Source organism: Salvelinus alpinus, chromosome 2 (genome assembly GCF_045679555.1).
Source record: "Salvelinus alpinus chromosome 2, SLU_Salpinus.1, whole genome shotgun sequence".
NCBI classification, from domain to species: domain Eukaryota; kingdom Metazoa; phylum Chordata; class Actinopteri; order Salmoniformes; family Salmonidae; genus Salvelinus; species Salvelinus alpinus.
Window position 1 is genome coordinate 88,599,428 of NC_092087.1, and position 12,826 is coordinate 88,612,253.

General features: G+C 37.8%; 1 protein-coding gene across 1 annotated transcript; it reads right to left on the reverse strand.

Moving 5' to 3' along the window:
* Positions 1–267: 267 nt before the first annotated feature.
* On the reverse strand, positions 268–12,514 carry LOC139568083 (sialoadhesin-like). Its single transcript, XM_071389781.1, has 8 exons — positions 12,416–12,514; positions 3,913–3,990; positions 2,959–3,276; positions 2,637–2,846; positions 2,123–2,455; positions 1,741–2,028; positions 814–1,449; positions 268–582 (listed from the first exon to the last, which is right to left on the reverse strand). Exons 2-7 carry the CDS (start codon positions 3,965–3,967, stop codon positions 1,172–1,174), a joined length of 1,482 nt encoding a protein of 493 aa, XP_071245882.1. The 5' UTR covers positions 3,968–3,990; positions 12,416–12,514; the 3' UTR covers positions 268–582; positions 814–1,171.
* Positions 12,515–12,826: the final 312 nt, after the last annotated feature.

Here is a 12,826-nt window from a genome sequence, read left to right on the forward strand (position 1 = left end):
TGGTTGATGCAGCTGGACGGTGGAGTACAGAGGCACTTCCTGGTTTTTGGAACGAGAGAAGTGGACGCTGGCGTAGTGAACATCATCCTGGTCGTCTGTGGCTGCTGTCTGTGCTGCAGTAGAGGTCATGGCCATACCTGAGATGTTGTCATACACTGGACTAGAGTCTCCCTGATGGAGAGAGAGAACAGACAACATGAGGAGCGGAAATGTTCCACAAAGAATACACAGTCAACACAGTCATCTTCTGATTCCAACAGACTCACCTGTCCATCGTCTGCTGTGTCTCTTGTGTTGCAGGTGGATGTGGAGGCTTTCTTCCTGTTGTACATTAATGAATGTATGAAGATATCAATCAATTAAGAAATTAAGTTACTTTTTTTTCTTCTTTTAAATGCACCTTTATTTAACTAGGCAAGTCAGTTAAGAACTATTTCAAATTTACAATGACTAAAGTGAAATTATTAAAAAAGATATGCAATCTCACTCACCTGAACCACATGAGTCCAGAGAGACAGAGGATGAGAACCAGAACAACCACTATGATTCCTACAGCTGCAGTCACAACTGATGTTTGTTTCCCTAAAATAAAATATGGATGATATGAGTACATGGCATGTTCTTATAATCTAAAATCTAACACATTATAGAATATCAACACAATACATGTTAATATTTTGGGATCTTATAAGACTTGTGACATCATAAGCCAACACATAATTATAAACCAAAGTGTAATCAGTCAAAACACAATGATTAAGATCAGCTTGAAACCTGTCAATTTGTATTGAAGTTTTGAAGATGTAACTTTACCTGCTACAATGATCATCAGAGCTGTAGAGTTCATAGATCCTCTTCCATTCTGGGCCTCACAGTAATATTCTCCTCTGTCCTCAGAGCTGATGTTAGTGATGCTGTAACTCTGTCCTGATGCTTTTGGTGAGGTTACGTTCTTCTTGTACCAGGTGTATTTGTCCACAGGTGGGTTGGCATCACTGCTGCAGGTCAGAGTCACTGAACTGCCCTCCACTATTTCACCAGAGGGACTGACTGACACTGAGGTGTTCCTTGGGTCATCTGGTGAACAATACGTAACAACAATGTTTTAAATAGTGTTTTACTTGTGATTGAAATATGAATTTAAATGTGATCCTCTGATTAAAAGATAAGGTTAGGTGTATTTACACTGAACGTCCACAGACACAGAAGAAGAATTGAGACGTCCATATTTATTCTCAGCCTCACAGTAGTATTCTCCTCTGTCCTCAGAGATGATGTTAGTGATGCTGTAACTCTGTCCTGATGCTTTTGGTGAGGTTACATTCTTCTTGTACCAGGTGTATTTGTCCACAGGTGGGTTGGCATCACTGCTGCAGGTCAGAGTCACTGAACTGCCCTCCACTATTTCACCAGAGGGACTGACTGACACTGAGGTGTTCCTTGGACCATCTGGTATTGAAGATGACAAAAAAAATAACAACTCATATACCATGTAAGGAAGCAAGAGATTATGTAAATTAATATAGATTAGTATATTACACTGACATGTAGAACCATGTATTACAGAGATGATGTAAATTAGTATAGATTAGTATATTGCACTAACATGTAGAACCATGTATTATATAGATGATGTAAATTAGTATAGATTAGTATATTACACTGACATGTAGAACCATGAATTAGAGAGATGATATCAATGACTTTCACTGTAGATATATCAACACCCCATGTACTCACATCTGACAGTCAGAGTCTCTTCTGGAGAGAGGATTCTCTCTAAGCCTTTTACAGCACAGGAGTAGTTCCCTGCATCCTCACTGCTGACTGGGTCTAGGATCAGGCTGTTATAACTGGTGACTGTGTCTAGGATCAGACTGTTATAACTGGTGATTGGGTTGTTCAGACGTTGTCCGTTCTTGTACCAGATATAGGTGGGGTTGAGACCGACTGTACATTGGGTTATACATCTCAGTGTGACTCTCTCCCCCTCTGAGACAGACGTAGGATCCATCTCCAACAGGATATCTAAGAGGAAACATCAGTCATATTTGACTCCAGACAGACTTGTCATGTGATTAGACTTGTCCTATTACCGTAGTAACTGTAGGTGCAGTATTACCTGTGACAGTCAACATCACACCAGGAAGGCCAGAAAATCTCCCCTCATCTGTTGTTAGTAATCTGAATTTGTATTCAGCCGAGTCCTTCTCTGTCAGGTGTGTTATTGTCATGGTGTGGTGGTTCTCTGTGTTTCTATTGTACTCCACACGACCTGCATACTCTGGATATGAACTGAGATCTACAGGGTGTTTCTGTGTAAACCAGAATGAACCTTGTTCTATATAACTAGTGGGATGAGAGTAAGAGCAGGCTATCTTCACTGTGGAGCACCTCAAGACACAGATTCTCCTCTTGGTGTAAGTCACACTCCAGCAGTTGTGACCCTGAGCACCTGAAACATAAAGGGGCTCTCTGTAATAGTTTTAACTTTTCATGTCTTGTTTCTTTAGGTGCAAAGTAAATAAGTAAACTGTTCATTTCAAGTCGTTTCAGTATAAATCATAACCATTTGAGCTGTTGGTATTGCTAGAGTGAAACACTGAGTTTTAATCAACACTTTTTTTCCCACTCACACACTGCAGGAGAGCGGAGAACCTCATGGCCTTTTACAGCACAGGAGTAACTGTCTACATAGTTACTGGAGACTGAGTCTTTGTACTGGGGGGAGGTGCTCTCATCTAGATGTTGTCTGTTCTTGTACCAGATGTATGTGGGGTTACCAGTCAGAGTACAGGTGGTTTTACAGGTCAGTTTGTTGTCATATTTCCTCTCCACCTTTAGATCTGAAGGGAGAGGTTATGAAACAATAATGGAGGAAGTCTGTCAGTCACCACCATTTCACTGTTCTCATAGAACATGTAATAAATGACTTGTACTCTACTATTTATTCTGTACCTGTGAGACTGAGAGGGAATCCATATGAATATTTCCATTCTGAATACTGGTTTGTTTTATATCTGAAGTAATATGTTGTTATGTCTCTCTGTCTCAGGTCTGTGATTCTCAGGATGCAGTCCTTCTCTGTAGTTCCATGGTACTCCACACGACCTTCATAATTAGGGTCCCTTCTCAGATCATACAGCTTACCATTCAACCGTTTGTTATACCAGACTATCTCTGTGACTTGGGTCACACTGGGAATAGGACAGTGCATGTCCACTGATGACCCCTTTAAGGCACAGACACTCCTCACAGTATATTGCCTCAGAATACCTGAAACACAGTGTCACAGGACTCAACCATGAGAGAACTTCATTTGTGACGTCAAGACTATAAAGAAACAGACAATACAATAATACATCCAAATGCATGTAAACATGTGTAGCTGTACTATACTATACTGTACTACTATACTGTAGTGTACTGAATGTACATCTACTCAAATGTACATTCCCTTATATCATTCTAGTATTCATTTCAATATACATCATGGAAGTAAAAAGCACTGGTGGCCAGGGTTGGGGTCAATCCCATTTAAATTCCAGTCAATTCAGAAAGTAAAACAAATTACAATTCCACATTTTCTAAATGTTCCTAATTGAAAAGCATTGAAAATAATTGGAATTGGAATTTCAGTCTACTTCCTGAATTGAGTGGAATTGAGATGGAATTGACCCCAACTCTGCTGGTGGTTGACAACATTCTTATTCTGCTACTGCTGCTGATGTGCAGAAGTGTGAATGGAAACCAGAGATAAGCATCACTCAGTGAGGTGTGAAATATGACTATTGAAAGTGAAGTGGAGACACCTAACAGAACACACCAGAATATCATTACAATTGTTATGCTTTTAGAAATGTCTTTAGATTGATATACAGGGCAACTAAAACATTATGAATGAGACCATACCTGCTACAGACCAGAGAAAGACCACCAACACACTTCCTGCTGTTCTCAAGGCCATTGTTGCATCTCCCACCCTGCAGTCTTAGAAACATAAACAACAACTCACTCTATAGCTGGTGAATAACTCCACCTGATACATTGAAGTAGAAACTGTAAATGGGGTACAGGGCCTCATTACTGAAAATGAACCAGGCTCATATTGTGTTGTGTTGTATTGTGCTATATGGTTGTCTATGTGAATACTGTCTGTCTGTAAGTCTATTGCACCATGTATGTAATGTGTGTGATGTGTTGCATGTCTGTCTACGTCTGTCTATTTAAGATGACATGTTGCGTGATGCAAAAATAATTTCCTAATGTATACAATAAAGTCATCAACAACAACAACAATCACTTATTGAACAGATGTGTAGAACTGTAAACACATATTTCTACATTGATTGTTCTGAAGCTGTTTTATTCTCAGAACCCCAAATATAGGAGGATAAATGTTCGATCCTCTACGGTCCGTCAAGCTGTACAGCAGCCTAAAGACTGACCACCAGGTTCAATGATAGCTCCTATCCCCAAGCTGTGAGGATAAACAGCAAGTGAATCACACACACACACACACACACACACACACACTACAGCGTTACACTGAGCATGTCGTGTTCCACCTGGTTCATCATGTCATCCCGATGTAACTCTATTTCTTGAATTGCATTGTTGGTTAAGGGCTTGTAAGTAAGCATTTCACAGTAAGGTCTACACCTGTTGTATTTGGCGCATGTGACAAATACCATTTGATTTGATTTTAATTAGATCAGCACTCCTACACTGACACACTTATTTAATGAATACTGACCCTGATGTAACAACCAAAACACAGCTCAAAACATAACAAGAAGTAAAATGATATATTTCCCTCAAGTCTATGACTTATGACTAAATACAAATAACTAAAAACAATATTTCAAGATATTGTCAAGAGTACTTACAGAGTGAAGGGGAGAGGTCTGTACTGTAAGTCAACTTACTAACAGTGCATTGGAACACTGTGGTTCAACCATATTTAAAGTAGTCAGGGCACAAGTAGGTGATGCAGAACTATCCTTCCTCTTTAACACATGCATCATGACCAGACCAGCACTTCAGAAAAGGGAGGTTAGTGAATAAGAGTGGGTCATTCACTTCCAAATGATGGACCTTACACTTCTTTAAATACAGAACCATGTCATTTATTTGTTCACTATTCTATTTGGAATGTTTATAATATCTTAGAGGGGCAAGGCAACACATTCTGAGTTCTATATGTAACAAGTCAAAGTTTAATTTACATGTGGTCAGTTCCATGATATCATTCATTCTATTCTACTAATCAGTTCAATGTACACTCCTCCTCACCTACTGAAGGGTCCAGTGTTCTAGACTAGAGTTCTCCCTACTGGCATCTCAACATTACTGCAGTGTTCTAGACTAGAGCTCCACCTACTGGCATCTCAACATTACTGCAGTGCTCTAGACTAGAGCTCTCCCTACTGGCATCTCAACATTACTGCAGTGTTCTAGACTAGAGCTCCACCTACTGGCATCTCAACATTACTGCAGTGCTCTAGACTAGAGCTCTCCCTACTGGCATCTCAACATTACTGCAGTGTTCTAGACTAGAGCTCCACCTACTGGCATCTCAACATTACTGCAGTGTTCTAGACTACAGCTCTCCCTACTGGCATCTCAACATTACTGCAGTGTTCTAGACTAGAGGTCTCCCTACTGGCATCTCAACATTACTGCAGTGTTCTAGACTAGAGGTCTCCCTACTGGCATCTCAACATTACTGCAGTGTTCTAAACTAGAGCTCTCCCTACTGGCATCTCAACATTACTGCAGTGTTCTAGACTAGAGGTCTCCCTACTGGCATCTCAACATTACTGCAGTGTTCTAGACTAGAGTTCTCCCTACTGGTATCTCAACATTACTGCAGTGTTCTAGACTAGAGCTCTCTCTACTGGCATCTCAACATTACTGCAGTGTTCTAGACTAGAGGTCTCCCTACTGGCATCTCAACATTACTGCAGTGTTCTAGACTAGAGTTCTCCCTACTGGCATCTCAACATTACTGCAGTGTTCTAGACTAGAGCTCTCCCTACTGGCATCTCAACATTACTGCACCATCTTAATAATAATTTCCTTAATAATGTGTGGCTAAAAACAACATAACGAACTGGAAACAAATCACAAAAAATTGTGAAACACAAGACTGGCTAGCCTATCTGTAAATAGCCCATTACACTACCTCATCCCCATACTGTTATCTATTTTTGCTCCTTTGCACCCCAGTATCTCTACTTGTACACTCATCTTCTGCACATCTAGCACTCCAGTGTTTAATTTCTGTATTGTAATTATTTAGCCACTATGGCCTATTTATTGCCTTACCTTTGTTATCCTACCTCATTTGCACACACTGTATATAGACTTTTTCTACTGTATTATTAACTGTATGTTTGTTTATTCCATGTGTAACTCTGTGTTGTTGTTTGTGTTGCACTGCTTTGCTTTATCTTGGCCAGGTCGCAGTTGTAAATGAGAACTTGTTCTCAACTAGCCTACCTGGTTAAATAAAGGTGAAGAAAAATATATATATATAAATAAACGTAGTCACATTTAAGGATAAAAACACTGATGTCTGTAGTAGTACATCTTGCCACTATCGTATGTGATGTATGTGGCAGGGACTCTAGACAATCACGGATTATAAATGGAAAACCAGCCACATCGCAGACACCAACGTCTTGCTACCTGATAAGCTAAACACCTTCTTCGCCAGCTTTGAGGATAACTCAGTGTCGCCGACACGGGCCGCTCCCGAGGACATGAGCTCTCGTTCTACGTGGCCGACGTGAGTAAGACATTTAAGAATTTTAACCCTAACAAGGCTGCCGGCCCAGACGGTATCCCGGGTCCTCAGAGCATGCGCAGTTCAGCTGGCTTCACGGACGTATTCAATCTATCCCTATCCCAGTCTGCTGCCCCTATGGGCTTCAAGATGTCCATCATTGTTCTTGTACCCAAGAAAGCGAAGGTAACTGAACTAAACTGAACTAAATGACTTCACTCACTTCTGTAATCATTAAGTGCTTTGAGAGGCTAGTTAAGGATCACATCACCTCAACCTTACCTGGCACCCTGGACTCACTGCAATTCACATACCGTCCCAATAAATCCACGGATGATGCCATCGCATTGCACACTGCCCTATACCATCTGGATAAGAGGAATAACTATGTAAGAATGCTGTTCATTGACTACAGCTCAGCCTTCAATGCCATAATACCCTCCAAGCTCATCATTAAGCTCGGGGCCCTGGGTCTGAACCCCGCCCTGTTCCACTGGGTCCTGAACATCCTGATGGGCCGCCCCCAGGTGGTGAAGGTAGGAAACAAGACCTCTACTACGCTGATCCTCAACACAGGGGCCCCACAAGGATGCGTGCTCAGCCCCCTCCTATGCTCCCTGTTCACCCATGACTGTGTGGCCACGCATGACTCAACTCAATCAACACGTTTGCAGATGACACAACAGCCTACAGGGAAGAGGTGAGGGCCCTGGCGGAGTGGTGCCAGGAAAATACACTCCCCTTCAACATCAACAAAATGAAGGAGCTGAACGTGGACTTCAGGATACAGCAGAGGGAGCACACCCCAAACCATATCGATGGGGCTGCAGTGGAGAAGGTGAAATCCTTCAAATTCCTCGGTGTACACATCACTAACAATCTGAAATGGTCCACCCACACAGACAGTGTTGTGAAGAAGGCGCACCAGGTCCTCTTCAACCTCAGGAGGCTGAAGAAATTTGGCTTGTCCCCTAAGACCCTCACAAACTTTTACAGATGCACCATTGAGAGCATCCTGTCGGGCTGTCATCACCGCCTGGTATGGCAACTGTACCATCTGCAACCACAAGTCTCTACAGAGGGTGGTGCGATCAGCCCAACGCATCACCAGGAGCATACTGAATGCCCTTCAGGACATCTACACCACCCGGTGTCACAGGAAGAAAAATATAATCAAAGACCTCAGCCACTTAAGCAACGGCCTGTTCACCCCACTATCATCTAGAAGGTGAGGTCATTACAGGTGCATCGAAGCTGGGACCGAGAGACGGAAAAACAGCTTCTATCTCAAGGCCACCAGACTGTTAAATAGCCATCAGTACCAGTACCCTGCTCTGAACTTAGTCACTGTCACTACCCGGCTACCACCCGGTTACTCAATCCTGCAACATAGGCTGTAGCCGTATGTTAATAGACATGGAACACTGGTCACTTTATAATGTAACATTGGTCACTTTAATAATGTAACACTGTTCACTTTAATAATGTAACACTGGTCACTTTATAATGTAACACTGGTCACTTTAATAATGTAACACTGGTCACTTTAATAACATAACACTGGTCACTTTAATAATGTAACACTGGTCACTTTAATAATGGAACACTGGTAACTTTAATAATGGAGCACTGGTCACTTTAATAAAGTAACACTGGTCACTTTAATAAAGTAACACTGGTCACTTTAATAATGTAACACTGGTCACTTTAATAACATAACACTGGTCACTTTAATAATGGAACACTGGTCACTTTAATAATGGAACACTGGTCTAATGTAGCCTGTTATCCATATATAGTCTAATGTAGCATGTTATCCATATATAGTCTAATGTAGCCTGTTATCCATATATAGTCTAATGTAGCCTGTTATCTATATATAGTCTAATGTAGCCTGTTCTCCATATTTAGTCTAATGTAGCATGTTATCTATATATATTCTAATGTAGCCTGTTATCCATATTTAGTCTAATGTAGCATGCTATCCATATATAGTCTAATGTAGCATGTTATCCATATATAGTCTAATGTAGCCTGTCATACATATATAGTCTAATGTAGCCAGTTATCCATATATAATCTTATGTAGCCTGTTATCCATATATAGTCTAATGTAGCATGTTATCCATATATAGTCTAATGTAGCCTGTTATCCATATATAGTCTATTGTAGCCTGTTATCCATATATAGTCTAATGTAGCATGTTATCCATATATAGTCTATTGTAGCCTGTTATCCATATATAGTCTAATGTAGCATGTTATCCATATATAGTCTATTGTAGCCTGTTATCCATATATAGTCTAATGTAGCATGTTATCCATATATAGTCTAATGTAGCATGTTATCCATGTTATCCATATATAGTCTAATGTAGCCTGTTATCCATATATAGTCTAATGTAGCATGTTATCCATATGTAGTCTAATGTTATCCATATATAGTCTAATGTAGCATGTTATCCATATATAGTCTAATGTAGCCTGTTATCCATATATAGTCTAATGTTGTCTGTTATCCATATATAGTCTAATGTAGCATGTTATCCATATATAGTCTAATGTAGCATGTTATCCATATATAGTCTAATGTTATCCATATATAGTCTAATGTAGCATGTTATCCATATATAGTCTAATGTAGCATGTTATCCATATATAGTCTAATGTAGCATGTTATCCATATATAGTCTAATGTTATCCATATATAGTCTAATGTAGCATGTTATCCATATATAGTCTAATGTAGCATGTTATCCATATATAGTCTAATGTAGCATGTTATCCATATATAGTCTAATGTTATCCATATATAGTCTAATGTAGCATGTTATCCATATATAGTCTAATGTAGCATGTTATCCATATATAGTCTAATGTAGCATGTTATCCATATATAGTCTAATGTAGCATGTTATCCATATATAGTCTAATGTAGCATGTTATCCATATATAGTCTATTGTAGCCTGTTATCTATATATAGTCTAATGTAGCATGTTATCCATATATAGTCTAATGTTGTCTGTTATCCATATATAGTCTAATGTAGCCTGTTATCCATATATAGTCTAATGTAGCCTGTTATCCATATATAGTCTAATGTAGCATGTTATCCATATGTAGTCTAATGTTGTCTGTTATCCATATATAGTCTAATGTAGCATGTTATCCATATATAGTCTAATGTAGCATGTTATCCATATATAGTCTAATGCAGCCTGTTATCCATATATAGTCTAATGTAGCCTGTTATCCATATATAGTCTAATGTAGCCTGTTATCCATATATAGTCTAATGTAGCATGTTATCCATATATAGTCTAATGTAGCATGTTATCCATATATAGTCTAATGTAGCATGTTATCCATATATAGTCTAATGTTATCCATATATAGTCTAATGTAGCATGTTATCCATATATAGTCTAATGTTATCCATATATAGTCTAATGTAGCATGTTATCCATATATAGTCTAATGTAGCATGTTATCCATATATAGTCTAATGTTATCCATATATAGTCTAATGTAGCATGTTATCCATATATAGTCTAATGTAGCATGTTATCCATATATAGTCTAATGTAGCATGTTATCCATATATAGTCTATTGTAGCCTGTTATCTATATATAGTCTAATGTAGCATGTTATCCATATATAGTCTAATGTTGTCTGTTATCCATATATAGTCTAATGTAGCCTGTTATCCATATATAGTCTAATGTAGCCTGTTATCCATATATAGTCTAATGTAGCATGTTATCCATATGTAGTCTAATGTTGTCTGTTATCCATATATAGTCTAATGTAGCATGTTATCCATATATAGTCTAATGTAGCATGTTATCCATATATAGTCTAATGCAGCCTGTTATCCATATATAGTCTAATGTAGCCTGTTATCCATATATAGTCTAATGTAGCCTGTTATCCATATATAGTCTAATGTAGCATGTTATCCATATATAGTCTAATGTAGCATGTTATCCATATATAGTCTAATGTAGCATGTTATCCATATATAGTCTAATGTTATCCATATATAGTCTAATGTAGCATGTTATCCATATATAGTCTAATGTTGTCTGTTATCCATATATAGTCTAATGTAGCATGTTATCCATATATATTCTAATGTAGCATGTTATCCATATATAGTCTAATGTAGCATGTTATCCATATATAGTCTAATGTAGTCTGTTATCCATATATAGTCTAATGTTATCCATATATGGTCTAATGTAGCCTGTTATCCATATATAGTCTAATGTAGCATGTTATCCATATATAGTCTAATGTAGCATGTTATCCATATATAGTCTAATGTTATCCATATATAGTCTAATGTAGCATGTTATCCATATGTAGTCTAATGTTGTCTGTTATCCATATATAGTCTAATGTAGCCTGTTATCCATATATAGTCTATTGTAGCCTGTTATCCATATATAGTTTAATGTAGTCTGTTATCCATATATAGTCTAATGTAGCATGTTATCCATATATAGTCTAATGTTATCCATATATAGTCTAATGTAGCCTGTTATCCATATATAGTCTAATGTAGCCTGTTATCTATATATAGTCTAATGTAGCCTGTTATCCATATATAGTCTAATGTAGCCTGTTATCCATATATAGTCTAATGTAGCATGTTATCCATATATAGTCTAATGTAGCCTGTTATCCATATATAGTCTAATGTAGCCTGTTACCCATATATAGTCTAATATAGCCTGTAATACATATATTGTCTAATGTAGCCTGTTATCCATATATAGTCTAATGTAGCATGTTATCCATATATAGTCTAATGTAGCCTGTTATCCATATATAGTCTAATGTAGCCTGTTATCCACATATAGTCTAATGTAGTCTGTTATCCATATATAGTCTAATGTAGCCTGTTATCCATATATAGTCTAATGTAGCATGTTATCCATATATAGTCTAATGTAGCCTGTTATCCATATATAGTCTAATGTAGCCTGTTATCCACATATAGTCTAATGTAGCATGTTATCCATATATAGTCTAATGTAGCCTGTTATCCATATATAGTCTAATGTAGCCTGTTATCCATATATAGTTTAATGTAGTCTGTTATCCATATATAGTTTAATGTAGTCTGTTATCCATATATAGTCTAATGTGGCATGTTATCCATATATAGTCTAATGTTATCCATATATAGTCTAATGTAGCCTGTTATCCATATATAGTCTAATGTAGCCTGTTATCTATATATAGTCTAATGTAGCCTGTTATCCATATATAGTCTAATGTAGCATGTTATCCATATGTAGTCTAATGTTGTCTGTTATCCATATATAGTCTAATGTAGCCTGTTATCCATATATAGTCTATTGTAGCCTGTTGTCCATATATAGTCTAATGTAGCATGTTATCCATATATAGTCTAATGTAGCCTGTTGTCCATATATAGTCAATTGTAGCCTGTTACCATACACATATACACACACAGGCATTTTTTTACCCTGGTTAATAATTTCTTTCCCATGTAGATCAACACTCCTACACTGACAACCTTTATGAATACTGGGCCTGACGTAACAACCAAAACACAACTCAAAACATAACAAGAAGTAAAATGATACATTACCCTCAAGTATATGACTTATAACCAAAAACTATTTTTCAAGATATTGTCAAGACTTCTTACAGAGGGAAGTGTCTTGTCTTGTACAGTGAGTCAACTTATTGGCAGTGTGTGGAAACTGCTAGTAACTGTCAGTTCTGTGGTTGACACATATTTAAAGTAGTCAGGATACAAGTACCTGATACAGAACTGTTCTTTCCTTCCTCTTTAAGACATTAACATGCATGACGACCAGAACAGCATGTCAGAAAAGGAAGATTACTGTATTAAAATGGGTCCTACATTTCTAAAATTGACAAAATGTCCCCCATTTCCACTTTTATTTAAATACAGAACCATGTTAACAATATGTTGACTATTCTATATGGAATGTTTATAATATATTAGAATGTGTTGCCTTGTCCCTCTGAGTTC

What these genes read in the sequence shown, in the direction of transcription:
- LOC139568083 (XM_071389781.1), bottom strand. Translation starts at nt 3,967, where the DNA reads ATGGCCTTGAGAACAGCAGGAAGTGTGTTGGTGGTCTTTCTCTGGTCT. An exon ending in CTTTCTCTGGTCTGTAGCAG is followed by an intron (nt 3,277 to 3,912) that starts GTATGGTCTCAT and finishes ACTGTGTTTCAG; the next exon opens with GTATTCTGAGGCAATATACT. An exon ending in TGTGATGTTGACTGTCACAG is followed by an intron (nt 2,029 to 2,122) that starts GTAATACTGCAC and finishes GTTTCCTCTTAG; the next exon opens with ATATCCTGTTGGAGATGGAT.